The sequence below is a fragment of the Mytilus galloprovincialis genome, chromosome 1, assembly GCF_965363235.1.
Source record: "Mytilus galloprovincialis chromosome 1, xbMytGall1.hap1.1, whole genome shotgun sequence".
NCBI lineage: Eukaryota > Metazoa > Mollusca > Bivalvia > Mytilida > Mytilidae > Mytilus > Mytilus galloprovincialis.
Window position 1 is genome coordinate 125,282,871 of NC_134838.1, and position 26,541 is coordinate 125,309,411.

Sequence of the window (26,541 nt, forward strand, 5' to 3'; positions counted from 1 at the left end):
GTATTTCAATTGTTCTGAAATTGTACCACAATGTTTAATACCATATATATAAGTACAAGGTTGTGATATATTTTAAGGGTTATGGGGCAAACAGTCTAGGAATAAAGGGCCAAAAAGGGGCCAAAAACAAGCATTTTTGTAGTTTCAAGACAATAAATTGGAGTTATCTTTCTTTGTCCAGAATGGTTGTTGAATCACCTAAAACCAATGTTTTATGAAATATTCTTTGAAAATTGGAGTTATCTTGATATGTTCAGAATAGTGTTTGAATTAACTTAAGGGAGCTACCATTTGATTTTTATGGGGGTGGCTAGAATGAAAAATTTTGTCCTGCTTTTTTTTTTTAGTTGTAATCTCTGTCCTGCCTTTTCATTTTTCACTCTTTTCTGTCCTGCCTTTTTTTTTTTATTAGTTTATCCTGACATTTTTTTACATAAATTGTCATCCTGCCTTTTTTTTGCCAAGTTGCTCATCCTGCCTTTTCTTTTACTCAAAACTCCTGTCCTGCCTATTTTTTTCAAATTTCATCCTACCCCCCCCCCCCCCCCCTCCCCCCCATAAAAATAAAATGGTAGCTCCCTAAATCAATGCTATACACAATATACAATGCAATATTCACTTTTACTACCAACTGATCTTTATCATTCAGTGATTACAAGCACTTTGATTACCATTCTAAGGTTATGCCCCTTTACAAGTGGAAAATTTGAAGATTTTTTTAGTTTCTGTTCTCTTAACTTAAGTTTGTCTCAACTAAATTTAATGAAATGTGTATATAATGCTTATTACCTCTAAACTCCGTTCAAGTTCAATTTTTGGCGGCTTCACTTTTACAGTTCTTGATTTATGTCCCTTTATAACGTTATATGCTATCGGGGGCATCATCTGTGTCCCTTTGGACACATTTTCCTTTTTTTTAGAAGTTACTATTAATTAATATTAATTTTAACCATGACTGTATGACATTTTATATTTTAATATTTTATGATATATTTAAATGAGTAGTTATTGTTGCAAACTCCATTAGAAATTTGAATTGAGATCAGTTTTGAAATAAGGGAAAGGGGGAGGTGAAAAAATGGGGGGGGGGGGGGGGGGTCAATGTTTCTCATTTCAGATTTCAGAAATAAAAAGAAAATTTCTTCAAACTTTTTTTTTTGAGAGGATTAATATTCAACAGCATAGTGAATTGCTCAAAAGCAAAAAAAAAAATAAAGTTCATAAGACCACATTCGTTCTGTGTCAGAAACCTATGCTGTGTCAACTATCTAATCACAATCCAAATTCAGAGCTGAACCCAGCTTGAATGTTGTGTCCATACTTGCCCCAACCGTTCAGGGTTCGACCTCTGCGGTCGTATGAAGCTGCGCTCTGCGGAGCATCTGGTTAAATAAATGTGTTTAGTTCCGATGCAAAGATGTATGTAAATTGTCGAGCCTGTGACTTTTGCCGTAGAAAGCTTGACATAAGGATAGCAGTGTTAGCAATTAATTCTTTTAAATACTTTATATTTTAGAAGCTTGGAGACCTGGATGCTTCATATCTTTGTTAATATACACATGGAAAAAAGTATTGCAACACCTTGATTTTCATCTTCGCTAGCCAAGGGTTACGATCCACTCCCGTTCCCTTCACGGGAGTGGATCGTAACCCTTGGCTAGCGAAGATGCTTGATTTTTTAAACCTTGAAAAATCAGTCTCTTATTTTGGATAGAATATGATAAAATATTTGTAAAATGATATTGAAACATGGTAAATAAAATTTATGTATTACTGAAAAATTATTACACCAGGGTTTTCGATATCACAAACTGGTCAAAACATTTACTAAATTTTATCACCGGTATAAGGAAATAATTCGTAAATATAACTCAACATGCAGACATCTTATACGTTCAGGTATTTCACATCCAATCCTTTATGGTAATATTCTTTACAAAGCACAAATATGTCAGTATTTACCTCAAAAGCTTACAAAACCTTTAAACAGACTTATTAAGAAGGGATATAGAAACGATACTGTTGTCAGGTCATAAAAGATTGCATATTTTGGCTTTAATATTGATTCACTTATAGGGTCTTTGCATCGGAACTAAACACATCTTTATTTTATTTTAATTTTAGTTTCTTGTGTACAATTTGGAAAATAGTATGGCGCTCATTATCACTGAACTAGTATATATTTGTTTAGGGGCCAGCTGAAGGACTCCTCCGGGTGCGGGAATTCCTCGCTACATTGAAGACTGTTGGTGACCTTCTGCTGTTGTTTTTTCTATGGTCGGGTTGTTGTCTCTTTGGCACATTCCCCATTTCCATTCTCAATTTTACATTATTTTTTTTAAAACAGTTATTAGCATGACACGGGTTATGTTCTTCTCATATATTTTATGATAGTATGATACTAAACCCCTAACGGGAGGGATTGTGCCTGATATTCATAGGATGAAGACATAATCTTTCAATTAGTTTAATTGAGGTCTGGAGCTGGCATGTCAGTAAACTGCTAGTAGTCTGTTGTTATTTATGTATCATTGTCATTTTATTTATTTTCTTTTGTTACATCTTTTGACATCGGACTCGGACTTCTCTTGAACTGAATTTTAATGTGCGTATTGTTATGCGTTTACTTTTCTACATTAGCTAGAGGTATAGGGGGAGGGTTGAGATCTCATAAACATGTTAAACCCCTCCGCAATTTTGCGCCTGTCCCAAGTCAGGAGCCTCTGGCCTTTGTTAGTATGATTTTTAATTTTAGTTTCTTGTGTATAATTTGGAGTTTAGTATGACGTCCATTATCACTGTACTAGTATACATATTTTTAGGGGCCAGCTGAAGGACACCTGCGGGTGCGGGAATTCTCGCTACATTGAAGACCCATTGGTGGCCTTCGGCTGTTGTCTGCTCTATGGTCGGGTTGTTGTCGCCTTAACACATTCCCCATTTCCTTTCTCAATTTTATTAATGATAATTTTTTTATCTAGCCACAATTTTGATAACAAAATGAGGTATATTTTGTACAAAAAAAATGCATTTTACAACTTTTACTACCACCAGTCGACTAATTTGTTGCTGAGGTAACCGCAACCATTCATAATGAAGGGCATTGTTTATTTCGTGCCTTATGTTGTCAAGTTTCCGTGTGTTACATGTCCATTGTCCTTGACCTCATTTTCATGGTAAAGTGAATACCTGAAAAAAAGTTTTTTGTAATGTGATCTATATTATGAGTAATAGGATAACTATATTTGATATGTGCGTACCTTGCAAGGTCCACATGTCCGTCATACAGTTTTCCCTTGACATTGGCCTCAGTTCATGAATCAGTGAACAAGGTTTTCAAGTCAATATCTCAGATACTATAAGCAATAGATCTTTTATATTTGGTTGGATTTTAAGGTGTACATGTCCAACTGACAGATGTCATTTTACTTTGACCTCATTTTCATGGTTCAGTGGTCAAGGTAAAGTTTTTTTTTGTTTTGGTCTGTTTTATAAGACTGAAAAAAAATTGTGGTCATATATTGATATCACTTCGTCGTCGTCTGAAGACATTTGGTTTTCGCACAATAACTTTAGTATAAGTAAATAGAAACCTATGAAATTTTAACACAAGGTTTATGACCACAAAGGGAACGTATCCAGCTGCACTCGGCGAAGCAATCAATTCTTATTCTGTATGCAATAGGTCTACTATGTTTGGTGTATGGAAAAATTGTATTAAGGTGTATATGTTCAAATAGCAGTTGTCATTTGACCTTGACCTCATTTTTATGGTTCATTGCTCAATGTCATGTTTTTGTTTTTTTGTCTATTTTTCTACTACTATAAGTAAAATGTCAACTATATTTAGGGTACTGAATGATTGTAGAGTGTATATGTCTGTCTAGCAGGCTTCATCTGAACTTGGTTTCACTTTCTTGGTTCATTAATCAATGTTAAGTTTTTCCTGGTTAACTTTAAGTTTGTTTCTTAGATATGCAAAATGTCAACTATATATATATAAAAAAAAAGAAGATGTGGTATGACTGCCAATGAGACAACCGTCCACAAGAGACCAAAATGACACAGAAATTAACAACTATATGTCACCGTACGGCCTTCAACAATGAGCAAAGCCCATACCGCATAGTCGGCTATAAAAGGCCTCGAAATGACAATGTAAAACAATTCAAACGAGACAACTAACGGCCTTATTTATAAAAAAAAAAAAATGAATAAAAAACAAATATGTAATACATAAACAAACGACAACCACTGAATTACGTGCTCCTGACTTGGGACAGGCACATACATACATAATGTGGCGGGGTTAAACATGTTAGTGGAATCCCAACCCTCCCCTAACCTTGGACAGTGGTATAATCAAGATCGTATAACAGTACAACATAAGAACGAACTATAAAAATCAGTAGTTCATGCACATTTGGTGTAAGGAATGATTGTTTTCAAGGTGTTTAGGTATTTCAAATTTGATTTATCTGACCTTGACCTCATTTTAATGGACCTTGTTTATTGTATATGATAGTTGTAGTTCAGCTTTATATTTAGGACTATTAAAACATATCAATGGTTAGTAAAGCAGGCGAGACATGTGAGTGTGTGCACTTTTGTTATTATGAAAAATCATCTATAAATCACTGAAATAATTGAGACAGATTTGCAATTTATGTGTAAGAAGATTTATTTGTATAAAGAAAAAAAGTAATCAGTATTCATTGTATAATCAAAAATGTTTCAATAAATACCAAATATTTGTGAATTAATTTTTTAAAGCAATTTATTGGTAGATAACTTTTACATTAAAAATCATTATCATCAGTACTGGAATGATAGAGATTTTTTGTTTACTTGAAGCAAGAAACAAGTTTAGTGACACTATTTTTACTTTTTATTTCCTTAAAGCCAGGAACATATATAGTGTTAGATGTACTGTTCCCAGCTAAAAACATATTCTAAAACTTATCTTCTCATATTTTATTTCAAATTTTTATCTCGGATAGTTTTTTATTTTTTTATTTATAAAGTGTTTTTTTTTCATGAACAATATTTGCCAAAAAAAATAGTACAAATCTGTGTATAATAATCACTAAATCGCTTTACTAACTTGGACACCTAATATGGTTTCGTAATTGTGCATTTTTACAACAATTAAATTTTGGTTATCAGACAAATCTTTCAGTTTATTCGGATATTTTCGGGATTTTATTCGTAACACCTCATGACTTTACTTGAGGAGGAAGATTGGCATACCTACATGACAACATGATGGACATTATCATGGCCACGAACAACTCCTTTTTACCGAAATCTAGTGATATGTACGAGCTGATAGAGTCTTTTTTACAGGTAATACATTTATGAAGGATTTTTTTTTAAAGCAAGAACTTTTAAGATTTGATACTAATACATGTTCTATGACTATGCAGCCACCTGATGATGTGATCAACGTTGTATTATATTTATTATCAGATGTTCTACATAACTTGTGTCATAAATGATTATGTAATGGTGTCACATTAATCATGTTTATTTTGACTAGTTTGTAATGCAAACGAAAAATAGAAGATTTATACTGAATATTGTCAAAATTGTGAAGACTTGGGTGTGAAATTGTTCATAACATTCTAATGTACATATTTGACTGGAAATTAATCAGTACAAAGATTAATACAATTACACTAATGAAATCTAAGAATGTATAATCGGACAGAAAGTTAAACCACACAAAAAGTCACAAATCAGATTTATGGTAATCACACCTTATTATTGCTTATATAAGAATACTGAGTTTAGATTGATTGGTTGCCAATGTATTTTTTGTATATTCTTAAAAAAAATCCTAATTTCAAATGAATTTTCCAGTTTTTCAACACTGCCAGTGAATTTGCTTCAAATTCCCCTCTATGCCGTGGTATTTGCCATTTTGAATATTCCTTTTTTACCCTCCTGAGCATCTTCCGGCCAAAACTAAAATGGTGTGACAACAACGTTTACACATACATGTAGATACCATGCATATGACGTTACTTTAAGACTGCTTTTACGTGTATAAGTACATGTATAATTCTAGCGGTACAATGATAGTCTCTACTTAACGTCTATGGATGGCAGGTTGCTAGTTATAAAAACAAAAATCCCTTCACCTGTACGGAGAGTTATTATCAAAATCCATGTCGGGTGTAATAAGTTTAAACATATTTATTTATCATGGATTGGGTAACAAAGTTATTGCAACTTATATTAATCACTTTTCAGGTGCAAGTGCTGCCTTGTAGCAGCATTAAACTGATCTTTTTTTCGAAATCAACAAAGGTGTTTTTTTTTTTTTTTTTTTTTTTTTTTTTTTTTTTTTTTTACGTGCAAGATATTATGCAGCAAAATTCAATATTACAAGTTTCTTATCTGCACCAAATTTCACATGGATTGATTAATGCTCTATGAAGCTATTTATCTATGAAAATTTTTCATTTAGTTTTTACTGCATTGTTAATATTTTATATAACTTATGTGGTTGAGTTGTTTAGGGCACTGGACAAACAGCAGGCAGTGTTGCCAAGATGTCACAGAAGCAAGGGTTTGAATCCTGCTGAGGAAAGAACAAAACATCAGCCTCAAATCATCACTTATTTTCTGTTTTCAGGCTCCCGCATACCACCTGATATTTGAAGCTTTATTAATAATATGGATTTTCAAGCTGATATTCTTTTCTACAGAATATCGTCCAGAATCTGTTCTGACAGAAAAGGTAAGAATGAATATAGTTACAGATGTTGTTCAAGGTTCTGTGTTTGTCACTGCATTGAAGACCTATTGGTGACCTTCTGCTGTTGTCTGTTCTGTGGTCGGGTTGTTGTCTCTTTGACACATTCCCTATTTCCATTCTCAATTTTATAAATAAGATAAAATGTTATTTCAAAACAGATTCTTCTGTTAATTAATGATTAGAATCTTGGCCAAAATGGTATTTAAATGTTATCATACTTTCTGATTCTGTTCATGCCCTTACTGGTGGCATTATGTTTTTGTTCTGTGTGCGTCCGTCTGTCATGCTTGGGGTTAAAGATGAAATCCAATCATCTTATAACTAAGAACACATTTTCCCTATTATATAATCTTTCTAATTTTAATGCCAAATTAGAGTTTTGACCCTACTTTAACAGTCCACTGAACATAGAAAATGATAGTGCAAGTGGGACATCCATGTACTATTAGTGTTGGATAATCGGTTGAAATTACCAACCGATTATCTATTACAATCGGATGACAGCAACCAACCGACTATCGGTTATAATCGCTTCATAATACCTTGCCCTTTTGTTTTAAATGAAATCATGCATTTAGTCTCATTGTACATGTCTAATGTGTATATTCCATATCATTGCAGAGTTTATATATTCATATTTATGATCTTTTATTTCCCTTTCATATTCTGGCGTACTAAATTATGATCCTGGTACCTTTGATAATTATTTATTTAGCAGTTGAAACAATGAATTAATAAGAATCACGATTCATATTAAAGATATTTTATCTCATAATTACAACATTAATTACCAACAGTGACACTAACATTTCTAAATTTCAATGGTGTAACTCACAATGAAATTTCAATAACATAGCTGTTTAAACATTTGAATGCTTCTAATTAGGAAAAGATATATTAAGTTTTTAACTTTAAGAAATTTAAAATTAACAGAAAAAAATAAAACAATGCATTTGCATTATAATATATACAGTAAACAAAGGGGATTAAGCCAAAGTCTTAATTCATGTAGAATGCATTTTTTTTCATTTTTGTGATCATTATTTTCTGTCAATTGTGTCATTTGTGCGTCTGAACTTATAATTGCAAGAATGCGGAATTATTACATAGTTGAACTGTATCCGATTTTATATTTATTAATCGCGGACAAATTTCGGAAAATTTACAAAAATAAACGATGTTTGGCAAGCAATTTGGAAAGGAATATGACGTTTTTTATGCTACAAATGGATAAAACATTAATAAAAGGCCATTTGCAATACGTTCTAATGAAGCAAATAAATTATTTTGTCTAAAATCAGAATGATTTGTACGCTCTCAAGTAACAAGTAAATACCGTAACAAGTACCGGTATTGAAGGAAAGTATTTTATACAAAGTTATTAATCTTAAATAACATTCCTTCAATCTGCAAATATGTATAGTCAATGCTTTTGTCAAGTTTATAAAGAAGGAAATTGGTTATTGGTAATTAAAGGATGTTTGACATTGTTATTGTCATCGACTTGTATTTTTGTTATTATTTGTTTGACTGCGCATATAAAATGCAAACCGTAAACGGACCGGAAGTTGACAAGCTAAAAGTCCGGAAACTTTAACGACAATCGATTGAACAAAATCCCAATCGATTATCGACATCGCCAGGCCCAACCAACTGATTTCCGATTTATTCCGATCATCGGAACAACACTATGTACTATGGACACATTTTTGTTTTTAATCTGTAATGGAAACTTAAAAAGTGGTGTTTTAGCATGTTGCACTTCATCTAGTATTAAATGACTGTTTGTTTTAAGTTTGTCTCTGTAAGTTCAATTTGGAGCACACTTGGGCATTTCAACCCATTTCTTAGAAACTAATAAACCATATAAGGATTCAAAAATTTCATTTGCAGATGCATCTTAGAAAATTCATTTAAAAATGAAAAGAAATCTATTTTGCAATTACTTGACAAGCTTTTTAAAAAAGAAACTACTTTGTTTTAGGAGAAAGCAGAATTAATTGAAGAATGGCAGCCTGATCCATTGGTTCCTGATGTAGATGAAAATCATCCATTACTACAAGCCATGGAGAAGAATATTATATCTGGGTTTGTTTTTCTTTGATATTATAATATTTATCGACTATTATCACTCCTATAATTTCTGTGATCTGCTGAGAGATGTTTAGTTGGACTTATTGTGACGAAAGTATTATCATTCCTTAGTAATAAATTAATTGTGACGAAAGTATTATCTTTCCTTAGTAATCAATTTGACAACCCATCACACAACATCTATATTGTGTATACAATTCATTCTAAGAAATCGGCATGTGTGCTTAAAAAATGCATTTTTATACAAGCATTGGATGAAAAAGACAGCTTGAGACAATATTCATTTTTGACTTACAGCCTTCAGTGATTATCAGCTGTTGAGAAAAGATGTACTGTGATCATAGTGATCAAATGTCATTTGCTATAGTTGTTAATTGACAATGTTCAGACATAGATTGGTAATTTTGTTTATCGTCAGTTTTAATGCATATAAAAGATCATACCCCAAAACTCATAATCATATAGTAAGGAGGAAAATTTTTTTATATTTAAAGGTAAATAAGTTTTACAGGTTTTTACCCTTTAGATTTTTATGCATGTCAGTCATAATAATTATTTTTGCTTCTTTTGTTTTATTTATAGAAAACCAGACAAATATGTGATGATAAATAACAAATCCTCATTAAACATGGCGACTCTAAACTTTTTAGGTATGGCAGGAAATGCAGAAGTTGAGGTTTGTTTCAATATTGTAAACATGACATAAAGTGACCCATAGAACTGTACCTAACACCAATAAACATTGACGAGTTTCAGGAAACAGCCTATTAATGCCAACAAACAAAAACTTCTCAAATTATAAAAAAAAATAGGAAAAAGAAAATCGGTATGCTTTTTAAAATAATACTGTAGCTGATACTAAAAAACAAATATTTAGTGACTCCATTATAGAAATTTAATATCTTTTGTGTTGAAATATAAATTTACCAACTCAGTGTTTCCTGTTGGATCAGAAGGAAAGATGAAAAGTATTGATTTTGTACAGAAAGATGATATTGACTCACTAAAATACACCATTACTTTACATTTGTACTTTCAAAGTTTCCAATGTATTGTCACTAATTCTGTATATTTTTATTCTTCAGGCTGCTGCCATTAAGACACTGAAAAAATATGGAGTAGGATCATGTGGTCCTAGAGGTTTCTATGGAACTATGGGTAATTATTCCTGATCAATAATCTGACACTCAAGAAATGAAATGAAGCTGATAAAAAGATTTCATCTCAAATAGCATATAGATGCAGGTGTTTCTAAAAGCAAAAAAAAAAAAAAAATGCACATTACCTGTATTAAGGATTAAAGAACTTTTTGAATATCAGAATATCAAAACAATTGATTTCTAAACTATTCTTCTCTATTTATATTCCTTGTATTTAATTGTTTCATAGCTGAGCTTTGTGATAAGAATTTCAGAATGAATAGATTTAGTAGCACCAGTTAGATTTTAAATTAAGGAGTAAAATGACAAATTTGTCTTATCTTATGACTATATTCAGATGATTTTAATTTAATTCTCTATTGTTATTTTATAAGTTTTTGATTTATTTTTCAGATGTCCATTTAGAATTAGAAGAGAAGTTTGCCAAGTTTATGTATTGTGAAGAAGCAGCTTTATATTCCTATGGTTTTGCCACCATAGCCAGCGCCATCCCTGCTTACTCAAAGAGGGGAGATGTTATATTTGTGTAAGTTTCAAATTTATAATTATATAAGCCATGTTTTGAAAGATATTTTCATTTATGAAATTTTAATCATGTTTTGCTGACCAACTACAATTCATAACTTCTCCATATATGATACAAACCATCATCCTCACCAAACAGTCTTGAAAATGTGATGTCCCAAATGAACCATCTGACTCACACTGAATTAGGAGGGGTGCTACCATAGCAGGATGTTCCCAAATGTCAGTTTTATTACCTGGCTTTATCGTTAACCTCTCTTCTAAGGAGATGAACTTTTCAAACAGTGTATCAAATGTTAATTAAGTATAGACAATGCCATCCCTCTTTTTACTAAGAAGAAAGTACTTTGAAAGACGTATTATCACCACAGATGACTGATTCAGCAAACAACTTGAAACAAAACATTTTGGGCGAAAGAAAAACAAAAGAAAGAAATCAGAAAATTTGGTGTAAAAACTCAGACGAACAAGATACAAATTTGGTATGGCCTTACATATGACAAATGAAAATATAATTATAAGTAAAATTTATGTAAGAAAGGCAACAATATTCAACAGTTTTATAATCCTTAAATCATCATTTTAAATATTTGCAATATCTATTCAAAATATCATGTATGAAATCACTTAATTTAGTAACCTACTTAATACAGTTAAATTGTTATATTTACACAGGTGCTATACATTTATTTTAAAATGAAGGTTTTGTGAATTGTGGTAGCAGAGTTACATGTATTATATATGTAACACTCCCAAACGTGTCCTTCCCCCCAAACGTGTCCGATTCTCCCAAACGTGTCTTTTCTCCCTAAACGTGTCCGAAATGTACAATATTTCCCAAACGTGTCCGATTTCATAACCCCCAAACGTGTCTGATAATTGTTATTCGCCAAAACGTGTCCAATATTTAACGCCAAAACGTTACACGTCTTTTAGCGCTTTTACATGTATCTCTTAAATAAAATCGCTGATAACGTTTACGGCAATTCTATGATGGGAGACACACGTGATGAAGATGTTATTTATCAGATTAAGTTAGTTCGATGTAGGTTTTTAATGATTATAATAATTGCAAAATTAATCTGTTATTATTAAGTAACTTTGACTGCAGTTGTTTATTGTCCAGTTGCAAGTATTTCATATTCGTTTAGAGCGAACATACACATAGTTCTGGAGTTGAATTAATCGTTAACTTTGTTATTTTGTACTTATAAACTCCGATGATGCCTTTTATATTTATCCGAATATTGCATGGCGGGGTTTTAACAGTATTTTTTTTACTTTTGTCAATAGTTTGTGTGTATTTCAAAAGCCCATCAAATTATAAACTTGTTATCCGGGTTTTTAATAAATTTTAGGTTTCCACCATCACTAAAGACACACGATAAGAAACATAACGTCCAGTGCCAAATATTTCATGCATAAGTTTTATAGATTCTTTTTTTTTTATGAATATTACTGTTATGTGATCAACGCCGGTTTTAAATGCAAATTTATTTTGTAGTGTATAAATAAACTTTAGAATGTTGATTACGTATTGTCCAGTTGCAAGTACTTTATGCATATTTAGAGCGCACAATAGTTTTGCAAGTTTTAATGTTTTTACAGTTGTACTGTACACATTAACTTTAAACTAAACTTTAAACTGATGATCGTGTATTGTCCAGTTGCAAGTATGTCATGCATATTTAGAGAGAACATACAAGTTTTAATGTTTTTGCAGTTCTATTTAGAGAGAACATAGGCTACCTGTTTTTTTTTTTTTTTTTTTTTTTTTTTTTACATTTTAACATACATGTTTTAATGTTTTTACTGTTCTTTTGTTAAGATAAACTCTAGACTGCTGGTTGCATATTGTCCAGTTGCAAGTATTTCATGCAAATTAGAGAAAACATACAAGTTTTAATGTTTTTTTCAGTTCTACTGAATAAATTAACTTTAGACTGTTGATTGCGAATTGTCCAGTTGTCAGTATTTCATGCATAATTAGAGAGAACATTAAAGTTTTAACACGCAGAGAAAGGGACCCTTTGACCCGTTAACTGTACTGTTTAACTCAACATGTTTGCTTACAATTTACAAACGAAATAGCCGAAATGACGCCCCCACTTTAAGCCAGTTTAATTCTTCCGTTTTGAAAAAGTACTAACGTGCTTATGTATATTTTTAATGAAATGGTAAAATTAGTATACGTTAATGAAATAGCAATAACCAAATAACGCTTGATATGGACACGTTTTGGGGATTGGACACGTTTGGGGGTTAGTTGAGAAATGGACACGTTTGGGAGTTTATACAAATGACACGCTTTGGCGCAGTTTTCAACTAGACATGTTTGGGGGAATCGGACACGTTTGAGGGGAAGGACACGTTTCTGAGTGTTACATATATATGATTATTATATTGTATTTTTACAGGGATGAGGGTGTTTGTTTCTCTATACAGAAAGGTTTGGTAGCCTCTAGAAGCAGAATTAAATGGTTTAAACACAATGATATGGAGGATTTAGAAAGATTATTACTGATTCAACAGGATGAAGATAAAAAGGTACGCTGATATTCTAGAAGATATTTAAAAAAAAAAAATCTTCCATTTCCTCTCTCAAGTTTACATCAACTATTTTGAGATTTCAGCATATAATGCAATAAATATTTAAATCACTGATTAATATGTTTATATTACATAGAATCCCAAAAAAGCCAAAGTAACGAGGAGATTTGTGGTGGTAGAAGGATTATACTTTAACCATGGTGATATCTGTCCACTTCCTAAAATTGTAAGTATATTTATTATTTCATTACTAACCTCAATAATTTCTAACATATATTCTTTGAAAAATATTGTGATTTTTTAACATGGATAAAAAGGCATTACCTCAAAGCAATAAAAACCGAGGAGTTATGGAGAATTATTGAATTGTAGTCTCATTTTACATAAATAAATTGTAGAATGTCTATCAGAAGTAACTTATTACTGTAAATACAGAAATTATTGTGTGCATTTATTATTGCGATTTTGACATTTTAGACTCAAATGCGATTTTAATTTCTGCGATAATGAGAAAAATCATGTTTAGGTTATACAAACAAATTCAAAATGCAGTTTTAATTATTGCGATTATAAACCTGTTGCATTTTACGCAATAATAAAAACATCGCAAAAACTTCTGAATTTACAGTATGAGATTTAGCATGCTTATATATTAAAATTCAAAATGTGAAATTTAAGTGATACAATTATACACCATAGAATAGCAATGTATTTAATTTTTAAAACATTGAATGTTATTATAAGTTTTAAAGTTTATATCTTGCAGTATGAATATAAGTAATTTAAGTCAAATGTAGGATAACATTTTAAAAGACATTTTTATTAATAGGTTGAACTAAAGTGGAAGTACAAATTGAGACTGTTTATGGAAGAAAGCTTTTCACTTGGTGTTCTTGGGGCCAATGGAAGGGGAGTTACAGAACACTATAATATATCAGTAAGTATTATATCATCACCCAGGTTCACATACACGTCCTTTGAAAATGAGATTGCCAGTAAGATATATATCTACCACAAACTATTCTCTATGACATTAAAGTGAAGACAAATCTTCAGGTTACCACAAGACCTTTTGCATGTGGTTAAGCAAAGTTTGAGCCTATTGTAAATTAAACAGAAGTTTATTGATGCACTAAAGTTTGGGCTGCTCTAGAAACGTGTATAATGTTGATTTGTATTATAGGTAGACAAAGTAGATTTGATAGCAGCTTCATTGGAGAATAGTATTGGCAGCACTGGAAGCTTCTGTAAAACGTGTATAATGTTGATTTGTATTATAGGTAGATGGAGTAGATTTGATAGCAGCTTCATTGGAGAATAGTATTGGCAGCACTGGAGGCTTCTATAAAACATGTATAATGTTGATTTGTATTAAAGGTAGATGGAGTAGATTTGATAGCAGCTTCATTGGAGAATAGTATTGGCAGCACTGGAGGCTTCTGTAAAACGTGTATAATGTTGATTTGTATTAAAGGTAGATGGAGTAGATTTGATAGCAGCTTCATTGGAGAATAGTATTGGCAGCACTGGAGGCTTCTGTAAAACGTGTATAATGTTGATTTGTATTATAGGTAGATGAAGTCGATTTGATAGCAGCTTCATTGGAGAATAGTATTGGCAGCACTGGAGGCTTCTGTTGTGGTAGAAAATATGTCATAGATCATCAGGTAGGAATTTTAAAAGATAATAATAACAAATTCATATTGTTTCTGTTTTAATGATTATCAGGTTTAAGTAACTGGTTCTCAGTCTTATTACCTCCCTTTTTTGTCCCTGTTGTAGCATAATATACCGTTTTTGATTTAAAGATTATCTAGTGTAGGTAACTGGTTCTCATTCTTATTACCTCCCCTTTTTGTACCTGTTGTAGCATAATATACCGTTTTTGATTTAAAGATTATCTAGTGTAGGTAACTGGTTCTCATTCTTATTACCTCCCCTTTTTGTACCTGTTGTAATATAATATATTGTTTCTGTTTTAAAGATTATCTGGTTGAGGTTACTGCCTTATTACCTCCCCTTTCTACCCCTGTTGTAACATAGCATATTGTTTCTGTTTTAAGAGATTATCTGGTTGAGGTTACTGCCTTATTACCTCCCCTTTCTACCCCTGTTGTAACATAACATATTGTTTCTATTTTAGAGATTATCTGGTTCAGGTTACTGTTTCTCTGTCTAATAACCTCCCCTTTCTACCCCTGTTGTAACATAACATATTGTTTCTGTTTTAGAGATTATCTGGTTTAGGTTACTGTGTCATTACCTCCCTATTGTTAATATGATTTATTTGTTTTTAGAGATTATCTGGTGTAGATTACTGCCTTATTACCTCCCCTTTCTATCCCTGTTGTAACATAACATATTGTTTCTATTTTAGAGATTATCTGGTTTAGGTCACTGTTCCTGTCTTATTACCTCCCCTTTGTTTCCTTGTAGCATAACGTATTGTTTCTGTTTTAGAGATTATCGGGTTTAGATTACTGCCTTATTACCTCCCTTTTCTATCCCTGTTGTAACATAACATATTGTTCTGTTTTAGAAATTATCTGGTTTAGGTTACTGTTTCTCTGTCTTATTACCACCCCTTTCTACCAGTGTTGTAACATAACATTTTGTTTCTGTTTTAGAGATTATCTGGTTTAGGTTACTGTTTCTCAGCCTCACTTCCTCCAATGTTAGCCACGGCTGCTATAGAGGCTCTCAACATTATGCAGAATGATTCCAGTAAGTCTTCATTAATGTCATATAGATTTTTATTTATAAAAAAGAATAAATGATATGGACTTATAGAAAAGATTAATTGTTTGCAAGATATATTTGATCAGATGAAATTTTTGAATAAGGAACATGCAAATAAAAATTTCTCATCAGAATAGATTTTAACAATAATCTTACATAACTGTAGAAATATTTTAACCTTTGTATATTTAGGAAAAGGTAGTAATAACAAGTATTGATGAAATTTTAGAAATGATATCCTAATTAAAAATATTTTTTATTTCAGGTATTTTACAAAGACTTAGAGAAAATTGTAGAAAGATGTATGATGGTTTGTCAATGTAAGTCTACGATATACAAACATTTAATTTTTGTGTTTTATGTCAGCTATTTTTAATGTTATTGTTTTCCCTTTATCAACACACAATTTTATTTTCATATTTTAAATGTAATATTTTTACCAAATTTGTTCTTACTGTAATATATCCCATGTGTGCTGATCAGGCATTCAACCACCTTCAATATTTGGAGATCAAATTGTCTCTTCATTTATTATACAACTAGAACACACCCGCAAAATCGCGGGCATATACAGCTTGTGAACTGTTGTAGGATGATTTTTTGGAAAAGATATTATGTATGGAGAATTTCATAAAAGACACCTTTTTCCAAAGTCGGATATTTGTTTCCTTTCTGTTAAATTCAATTATTTTCGTGTTTCTGGCCTCAGACCACAATTATTCTTCTCCTTTGCTACAATGCATCTTTTGGTAAAAGTCAAATTAAATTTAAAATTTGCACCGCTTCAAACATGAAATAAATGTAACTCCTTATATAAAGACCATTATTAGTCTAATAAAATATACTTCTAAGACAATCCATTTTCTTTTGAGAGCCTTATTAACATGCCAATGGTAGGATATGAATCTTGTATAAATGATTAAGACCGACTAAGCTAATTTGAGGGGTGGTCGGAGGGGTCCTGATCCCGAAATCCCGGGCTTAAAAACATGAAACCCGAGATGCAGAATTTAAAGAAATTCATATCCCGAAATCCCGTAAGGATCAATCCCCAAATCCCGAGCTTTAAAACAATCGATTCCGACGTCCCGAAAAAGGTCCTGCCTCCCTCTAATCTCTACCCTACTTTCATTTTTGCCAAATCACTACTTTCACTTTCAGCAATAAATTTACGGTATGCCCCATTTATGGGCATTATGTTTTCTAGTCTGTGCATCCGTGCGTTCGTTCGTTCGTCCATCTGTCTGTCCCGCTTCAGGTGAAAGTTTTTGGTCGAGGTATTTTTTGATGAAGTTGAAGTCCAATCAACTCGAAACTCAGTAAATATAGTGCCGATGTGGCATCCGTGTACTACAGACACATTCTTGTTTCCACATATTTTACTTATTTCAATTATATACAACTGGTATGACCCCTTTTAAATAGTAAACATTTCAAAGAAAACAGTAGACAGAATACAGAGAGTCTCTATATATTAAAGTAGTATAATCGTAGTTTACGTGTAGATAAACTCGAAAAATAATTGTCCTGTCTAAGGAGATATAATAGTTGTGGTTCTTGAGATCTAAACACCATGTAATGGAGAACGCTCTGATTGGCGTTTCTATTTTTCATTTTTGTTATCTATCATACGATTGGTTGTACTTGTGGATGTTTCAAACCGGAAGTCTTATCTATGACTAAAAGTCAGTCTGATGTCGGAATCAATATCCGGACTCCTTTTTTGTCGTTTTTCTCCAAATATATCTCAATCTGAACAATCATAAGAATGGATGACAAATGTGACTATGCATGTTACAGAGGCATGATGATTAATTGATCGTGGAAGGAAGAGAAGGGACACACAAAATGAGGTCTTCTCGTTTAATAGTATAGATACATTACTTATATATACTTCTACCCTCATATCCCTTCTTCTTATCATATAATATGTCAATGAAAGATTGCACTCTTGAAAATGGTGTATTTTATTCATATTCTTATATAAAAACAAAAAATAACAAATATTGTGTAAAAATACTGACCATTGTAATCAAAATTAAAATTATTCAGGACATATTAAATACATTTTACTTCTAAACATAATTTTAAATATTATGATGAATTGAATATGGAGATACTGACACAGGATATAGCTGTGAACTTTTCCTTACAGGATATCGGGTGTAGAAGTAATGGGAGATCCTTTAGCTCCTATTAAACATGTCAGATTAGCAGAAATTAGTGATAACAGAGAGTTAGACATGCAAACTTTACAGAGGATTGCTGATCAGGTAAGTTCATTACATTATATTTGGCAAGACAGATTGGTATACTGTCTGTCTGTTACAAAAGATTGTTTTTTCAAATGTGTTTTACTGTTAAGATAGGTACTTTGAAAAACTGTGCTGAATTTCTATATATATTGTGTAATTATTATTGATTGATTGATTGTGCATCTCCTGTTTTAATTTGTGATCAGATTGATTTTTCAGGTTTCTCATAGAATTACAAATTACTAAAAAATTACCCAAATTGTCAATATATTTAAGTATTATGCTCAACAATGCATACACAATTACATGTAACCAACAAAATAATGATTGACTTGCATGAAATGACACTACTCAAAGGTTTTCAGTGTTTATATATGTTGTAAAAGTAAAGACATCATATAATGTTGTTTGTTATATTACCAGGCTATGGAGAATGGTATTGCCATAGTTTTAGCCAGATATTTAGAGAAAGAAGAACACAAATTACCACCACCAAGGTATGTCCTGTTAAATGTTTTCACCCATTCTGGTTACACACAAGAAATGTTTTCACTCATTCTGGTTACACACAAGAGATTATGTAGGTACAGATATAAACATGATGAGAGAAAAAAACAGACACTGATGGGTTGCTGTCCTAATTTTTATATGGCCGCAAAATTGAAAATCTTTTGGTCGTATATTGGTATGACGTTGTCGTCTGCGTAGTCGTCGTCGTCGTCTGAATACTTTTAGTTTTCGCACTCTAACTTTAGTAAAAGTGAATAGAAATCTATGAAATTTTAACACTAGGTTTATGACTACAAAAGGAAGGTTGGGATTGATTTTGGAAGTTTTGGTCCCAACATTTTAGGAATTAGGGGCCCAAATAAGCATTTTCTTGTTTTTTGCACTATAACTTAAGTTTAAGTAAATAGAAATCTATGAAATTTTTACACAAGGTTTATTACCACAAAAGGAAGGTTGGGATTGATTTTGGAAGTTTTGGTTCCAACAGTTTAGGAATTAGGGGCCAAAAAGGGGCCCAAATAAGCATTATTCTTGGTTTTTGCACCATAAAAGGAAGGTTGGGTTTGATTTTGGGAGTTTTGGTCCCAACAGTTTAGGAATAAGGGACCCAAAGGGTCCAAAATTGAACTTTGTTTGATTCCATCAAAAATTGAATAATTGGGGTTCTTTGATATGCCGAATCTAACTGTGTATGTAGATTCTTAATTTTTGGTCCCGTTTTCAAATTGGTCTACATTAAGGTCCAAAGGGTCCAAAATTAAACTAAGTTTGATTTTAACATAAATTGAATTCTTGGGCTTTTTTGATATGCTAAATCTAAACATGTACTTAGATTTTTGATTATGGGCCCAGTTTTCAAGTTGGTTCAAATCAGGATCCAAAATTATTATATTAAGTATTGTGCAATAGCAAGAAATTTTCAATTGCACAGTATTCAGCAATAGCAAGAAATCTTCAATTGCACAGTATTGTGCAATAGCAAATATTTTCAATTGCACAGTATTGCGCAATAGCAAGAAATATCTAATTGCACAATATTGTGCAATAGCAAATATTTTCAATTGCACAATATTGTGCAATAGCAAGAAATTTTCAATTGGAGATATCTTTCTTTTCTTTTACTACCAACTGATAAATTAAAACAATATTTACCATTCAGTGATAACAAGCACTTTATTTTACATTTTAATATTTTATGATGTATTTAAATGAGTAGTTATTATTGCAAACTCCATTAGAAATTGGAATTGAGATCAGTTTTGGAAAAAGGGAAAGGGGGATGTGAAAAAAAAATTGGGGGGGGGGGGGGGGGGGGGTTAAATTTTTCTCATTTCAGATTTCATAAATAAAAAGAAAATTTCTTCAAACATTTTTTTGAGAGGATTAATATTCAACAGCATAGTGAATTGCTCAAAGGCAAAAAAAATATTTTAAGTTCGTTAGACCACATTCATTCTGTGTCAGAAACCTATGCTGTGTTCAACCTCTGCAGTCGTATAAAGCTGCGCCCTGCGGAGCATTTGGTTGCACTATAACTTTTGGTATATAAGTAAATAGAAATCTATGAAATTTAAACACTATAATTAAGGTTTATGACCATAAAAGGAAGGTTGGGATTGATTTTGGGAGTTTTGGTCCCAACAGTTTAGGAATTAGGGGCCAAAAAGGGCCCAAATAAGCATTTTCTTGGTTTTCGCACAATAACTTTAGTATTTATAAGTAAACGGAAATCTATGACATTTTAACGTAAGGTTTATGACAGTAAAAGGAAGCTTGGAATTAATTTTTGGAGTTTTGGTCCCAACAGTTTAGGAATTAGGGGCCAAAAACAGGTCCCAAATAAGCGTTTTTCTTGGTTATTGCACAATTACTTTAGTATAAGTTAATAGAAATCTATGAAATTTTAACACAAGGTTTATGACCACAAAAGGAAGGTTGGGATTGATTTTGGGAGATTTGGTTTAGTAATTAGGGGCCAAAAGGGGCCAAATTAAACTTTGTTTGATTTTATCAAAAAATGAATTATTGGGGTTCTTTGATATGCCAAATCTAACTGTGTATGTAGATTTTTAATTTTTGGTCCTGTTTTCAAATTGTTTTGGATTAAGGTCCAAAGGGTCCAAAATTAAACTTAGTTTGATTTTAACAAAAATTGACTTCTTGGGGTTCTTTGATATGCTGAATCTAAACATGTACTTAGATTTTTGATAATTGGCCCAGTTTTCAAGTTGGTCCAAATCAGGGTCCAAAATTAAACTTTGTTTGATTTCAACAAAAATTGAATATACGGGGTTCTTCAATATGCTGCATCTATTTAAAAATTTTAAGTTTTTAAGTTTAAGTTCTTAGACCACATTTATTCTGTGTCAGAAACCTATGTTGTGTCAACTATTTAATCACAATCCAAATTCAGAGCTGTATCAAGCTTAAATGTTGTGTCCATACTTGCCCCAAGTGTTCAGGGTTCAACCTCTGCGGTCGTATAAAGCTGCGCCCTGCGGAGCATCTGGTTTCTACTTCATTTGCTTGGAGTTTAATACATGTATCCTCCCAAGCCAAGAAATTTCTTTGTTTTATGAAGTAATAGAGAATTTTTAGGTCTTATAATTTCAAAGAAGTACAAGGTCCTTTTTCTGGTAATTTCAAAGGATAGTCATTAAAATCCAGAATTAAAAAGAAATTTATAAGTGTTCAGTAAATTGAAAATGTTGGTAAACTTACTGTTTTTTTTATTGTAGTACTAATTACTCTAACCTAATAGCTATGAGAAATAGTTCAATAATTGTAGTTCCTTGTTATCTGTTTCAGTATTAGAATTGCTGTAAATTGTCAGCTGACAGAAAATGAAATAAACCGTGTTGTGGATGTTTTCACCAATGCATGCAGATCTGTTTTATGATTAGGGTAAGATAAACTTTAGTTATTAACTTATTATTAGTTGAAAGTTTTCTTTACTCACTGTACAAAATCAATCTTTTCTTCATTATAACTCTGACAAAACCAGACTTGAAGCTGTCAAACTTGACAAAAAAGCACATTGTTTTAAAATATGAACCAGAGAAACAGTATTCAATAATGAAATCCTTTCTTATCAGTTACAGACAAGAATATCCTTTTCCTTTAGTGAAAATATAACTAAACTAAGATTAAAAAGACATGTTGCAAAAGATGGTGGTTAATTGGTTGTGAGAAACCATTTTCATAGTCTTCTATAGTTTTTTTTCCTTTTCTCCAATAGATCATCTTTAAATTACAGCTGTGTAAGCCACCTTCTATCCAGAAAAAATAGTATAGCAATCATTTCAGTGTAACTTTCTTTCTTCTTGTTCTAGATGATAGAAATGCCTTTGAAAACAAACACTATTTAATTTAGCATAAATAATTTAATGCTCTTTGCCATTACATTATGTATAAAAAAAATATTGTTTTGTAGATAAAAGTGAAACAGAGTGAAAGACCAAGAACAACAAATATTGTTTATAGACATTTATATGATATTACTATAGACAGGAATGATAAATCTGAGAGTGTAACTTGGAACAAGTGCCTATTTCCATAAATATAACTGCATTTTGAAGAAGTTTTGTGTGAGACAAAGCATAACACATTAACAAGCTCCAACATTAAAAAACTCATTCTAAAATTGAGGTGCATTGTGTTTTAGATGAATTAGACTTATTAAGAACTATTGAAAACCACAATTGATTTACTTTTATAAGGGTGTCTTTTTTTAAACCATTTGTGTTATTTTACAGTATTCTATGCAGATTCATTCTTTTGTTCCACATCATATTCTGTCATGCTATATTGTTATCAATTGATCAAAAAGGGTCATTTACATAATAATCGTTTTATAATTCACTATCATATAACTTTATATCACACATTTTCATAAAGAAAAGAGTTCTCTCAGTGACTGTTTTGTTATTAGTGTTATTTTGATATTTTTGCTGAGTTTATTAAATGCTTTAGTTTTAAAATTGATTGAAATTTGTATTGAAAAATGTGTGTTGTGTTATTGGATTCTTCCCTGTGTATACAGGGTTACCTCCCTTTGTATAGATAAATGTGAGTTGTGTTATTGGTTTTTTTCATTACTCTGTGTATACAGGGTTACCTCCCTGTGTTGTGATAAATGTGTGTTTTCAAGGGTAAATTCAGTAAATTAATATACATCATAACATACAATCCTTTTGGGGGAGAGCTTTCAAGAAAACTCTAAAGTCCTGTGCTCAACTGAATGGTAGGGCTAGTTTGTAATAGATATTTTCCATTAGATGAATTAAAACTAGGGTTAAAAAAACATTTTTGAATTAAAGCTAGATCCAATAAGTTTTTTTGTATAACAAGGTTGAAAAGAAATGGGGGTCAGTGTAGGAATTTAATGTGAATCTACAATATTTGTAAACAAGACCCTATGTTTTTATTTTTGCAATAGATGGGTCTGCATGTGTAATTTATTGAATGATAAATTAAAGCTTATGATTTTTAAAGGTAAATAATGTATAAATTTAATTCCAGTAATAGGTTTGCATATGAGTTTTTTTATTCAAATTACCCCTTCATTTACACTGTGTATAACAGGCTACTTCCCTTTCATATTGTTTTTTAAGTTATTATATTTTGAAATTATTTGCGTTTTAAATTCCTCTAGAATATAACATTTTTTTTTTAAAAGAATGGTCATAGTATGGGCACTTCTTGCACTTTAAATGCTTGTTTTTATGTAAATATATTCAGTAATGTAAATTTTGTTAAATGTTTTTCTTTCAATCTTAAAGCCATCTGATGAATAAAATAAGTATTTGAAACACACACATAATTCTTTGATTGTCATCCATTGTTTCTTTCTTACTTAAATCAAATGTTATGTACAGTTCTTCTTAGCAAAGTTTATTAAAGAATATAAATGGAGATAGTAACTCCATCTTTTTATACTTAACTGTTCATTTATATTTTTATACGTTTTTATATTACAAGTAGTGTAAATAGTTGTCATTATTTATTCCGTCAACATCTGTAAAGTAGTTGTGTTAGTGAATACATTTGTGAAGTTGTGATTTTGAAATCAAATTTTCTCTCAACTTTCACTCAGAATTTTTGTTAATATACTTTTATGACATTAAAACATAGGAAATGATTTTTGTTTGTTGTTGTTTAAATTTATTTTTAACTGGATTTTCAAAGAAAAACGGTTATTGATTAACTTTGAATTAAAAATGATCCTATGATTATAATTGAAAAGTGAATTGCAAGGATTGTTTTGAGGATTTTAAATGATAATCATGAATCAAACATTTTAAATATTTTAAATGTACAGATCAAACTAGACAGAAATTTATTTAAAATTGCAGTACAGTAAGGAAAATCTAATATAACAAAGTATAAATTTATTAAAGTCTATGAATGTAATTTTTAAACACTGATGGGATCATAAAAATCAGTTCATGTGTTCTAAACATACCTTTTCCATGTTCTAGTTATTGTGCTATGTTTTAATAATTATGAATTACTTATCAGAATCTAAATAATTCTATCATGCCATGCTCTATGTTCATTTTAATATGAGAAGGCATTACATTTATCAACATTTTACACCACTGTAATATTTGATGTAAAGACATTAGAAAATATAATGGCTACTCATGTTAAAATAAGTAGAGCATGGCATGGAATTTTTTTTTTTTAATAGAAGTCATACTTTATTAGAAATTTTACACCTTCTGTTTTTGAATGTACTGTTTTAACCATTATTATATTAAAATGTATATTAACTCAATTTTAAAAGAATTAAAAGTGGAAACAAAAGTTCTTGTTTTATCAAACTTGAATGCTTCAAATCAAAAAGGGCTAGAAGCATTAATGTATCACAGACCTTGTTTTAATAAATTTGAAGAAGAAAAAAAAACTGTATTTATTTCTTTAGCAGTTATGATGTTTCTTTTGCTTCATTGTTGAAGTGAAATTGTAATTTAGTCATTGCTGTTCTGAAAACTATAACATATTGTGATAATTACATTTATGTGAAGTGTGAAGTTGTCAATATAAATGAACTGTGTGTAATATCAAGAATGTTATGTTAATATATCATGTAATGCTTTAACTTCACTAGAACACACTGATTTTAAAGATAAACTATTTTGTAGTTCATGAACTGTTTATATTTTTGTTGTCTCTTATAAGACCATTGTCTAGTTTCTGGATAAACTGGGTTTACAGACCGAAGTCATATTACAAATATTTTGGTTACCAACATTATTTGCTGAAATGTCATCTGGTGCAGTTAAATTGGTACTGTTTATGCTGTTGATATAATTACCTTTTTTGGAAAGATTAGAACTTGTTTTTAAATCTTTACTAAGGCACCAGCCTCCCTAACAACATGACAGGTTAGCTACTGTTACTAAATGTATTCACACTGAAATATAGTTCCCTATGGTTCTCATGTATGTGCACATAATACACATATAAACTGAAAAAATGGGTATATTATTGGAGCAGTTCATTCAAGAATGTATGTCATTAAGTTGTGTTGATGTGCAGGCTTTTTTTTTTAAACATTTTGATTAGGTAATTGAAAATTAGGTATTGATACAATTCTAGTATGATTGACAACTGTCATTATCACTAAACAATCAGAGACAAGGTAGACCTTTAATTACAATGCCCCACCTCCTAAACTGTCAATCAAGTTGACCACATTACTTATCAACCTCAGTCTTACATAATTATACAATATACATCTTAATATACAAATATTTGACCTCATAATTGAATACACAAATGTATATATTAGGTGTTTGATATATATAAGGATGATAGATTTATTTATTGCCTATTACTTTTGATCTACATTACATAAAGTGATTCTGTTAATTATATCTGAAAGATAAATGATTAATGGATTAACAAGATCTTTAAAAAAAATAAAATATGAATATATAAAAAGTATTCAAGTAAGGCCTATAATTTACTTGATAAATTTCTAATAATCATCTGTAATTAATCAACAATTTAGATTTGTTCACTTTTTTTTATCAGGAATGGCTTGAAACAGTTTTAAATTTTAAAACTTTTGATTACAACAAACCGTTGTTTATTAGTTTATTCCCCATCAGTCATTATGTCTAATTTAGTCATTTGAATTTTTATTAGAAGTGAATATATATTTTTGCAATCAAGAAAGAATCAACATTTCAATAAAATAAGTTTTTAATTTGTTTACGTTGAAAAAGTGCATTTTCAATGCCCTGTTTTGAAAAATACCTTAAAAATTAATCAAAAGGCACTGTACAACTTTTAATCTTCAATGTCACATAACCTCAGTTTCAACTTACAAAATGCCCCAAAACAAGGATTTGTATAGTGAGAAACAACATTTTTAAATTATTTTTGTTGACACTTTAAAGTTGTTAGCTATTGGTCTAGATTTTATGTCTTACAAGGATAGTTGGTAACATTTACCAGAAGAATTTTTTATTTGCATTTTTTTTTTTTTTTTTTGAAACATGTTCAGAACAGGCAACATTATTTTGATAAGATATAATTTAACTGCAGTTTAAATAAAATTGTGCAAATTTAGAGACCCATATTGTTTAATTTGAGCTCATTTTATCCTCATACTGGAAAAGTATGTTTCCTTCTAAAGACCTGCTGTTAATGCAATTTTCAGCAATAGTGCTCTATTATAAATTAATTTACTGTCTGTTACATTATTTTCCCCCACCATACCTTAATATGAAATTATTCAAACTACTCTTCTAATCTTTCCATGAGTGATTTCCATCACTTTGATTTCACAAGTTATCTTTCATAGCCACAATCTTTTACCTCAGGTTATCAATTGTCATCCACTGTTTATTGAAAACATGTTACTGAGTAGTCTAATTATGAGAACTACTGTATCACTAGCCTGTCAACACTTGTGACTTCCAATCCAGCATGT

General features: G+C 30.9%; 1 protein-coding gene across 1 annotated transcript; it reads left to right on the forward strand.

Moving 5' to 3' along the window:
- Nucleotides 1-5,210: 5,210 nt before the first annotated feature.
- Nucleotides 5,211-24,755, forward strand: LOC143057304 (serine palmitoyltransferase 1-like). Its single transcript, XM_076230604.1, has 16 exons — nt 5,211-5,346; nt 6,641-6,745; nt 8,748-8,851; nt 9,440-9,533; nt 9,943-10,015; nt 10,411-10,543; nt 12,960-13,089; nt 13,229-13,318; nt 13,922-14,029; nt 14,664-14,759; nt 15,720-15,816; nt 16,097-16,151; nt 17,987-18,104; nt 18,510-18,583; nt 21,405-21,500; nt 22,030-24,755. The coding sequence occupies exons 1-15, from the start codon at nt 5,263-5,265 to the stop codon at nt 21,493-21,495; spliced, it is 1,452 nt and encodes a 483-aa protein (XP_076086719.1). The 5' UTR covers nt 5,211-5,262; the 3' UTR covers nt 21,496-21,500; nt 22,030-24,755.
- Nucleotides 24,756-26,541: the final 1,786 nt, after the last annotated feature.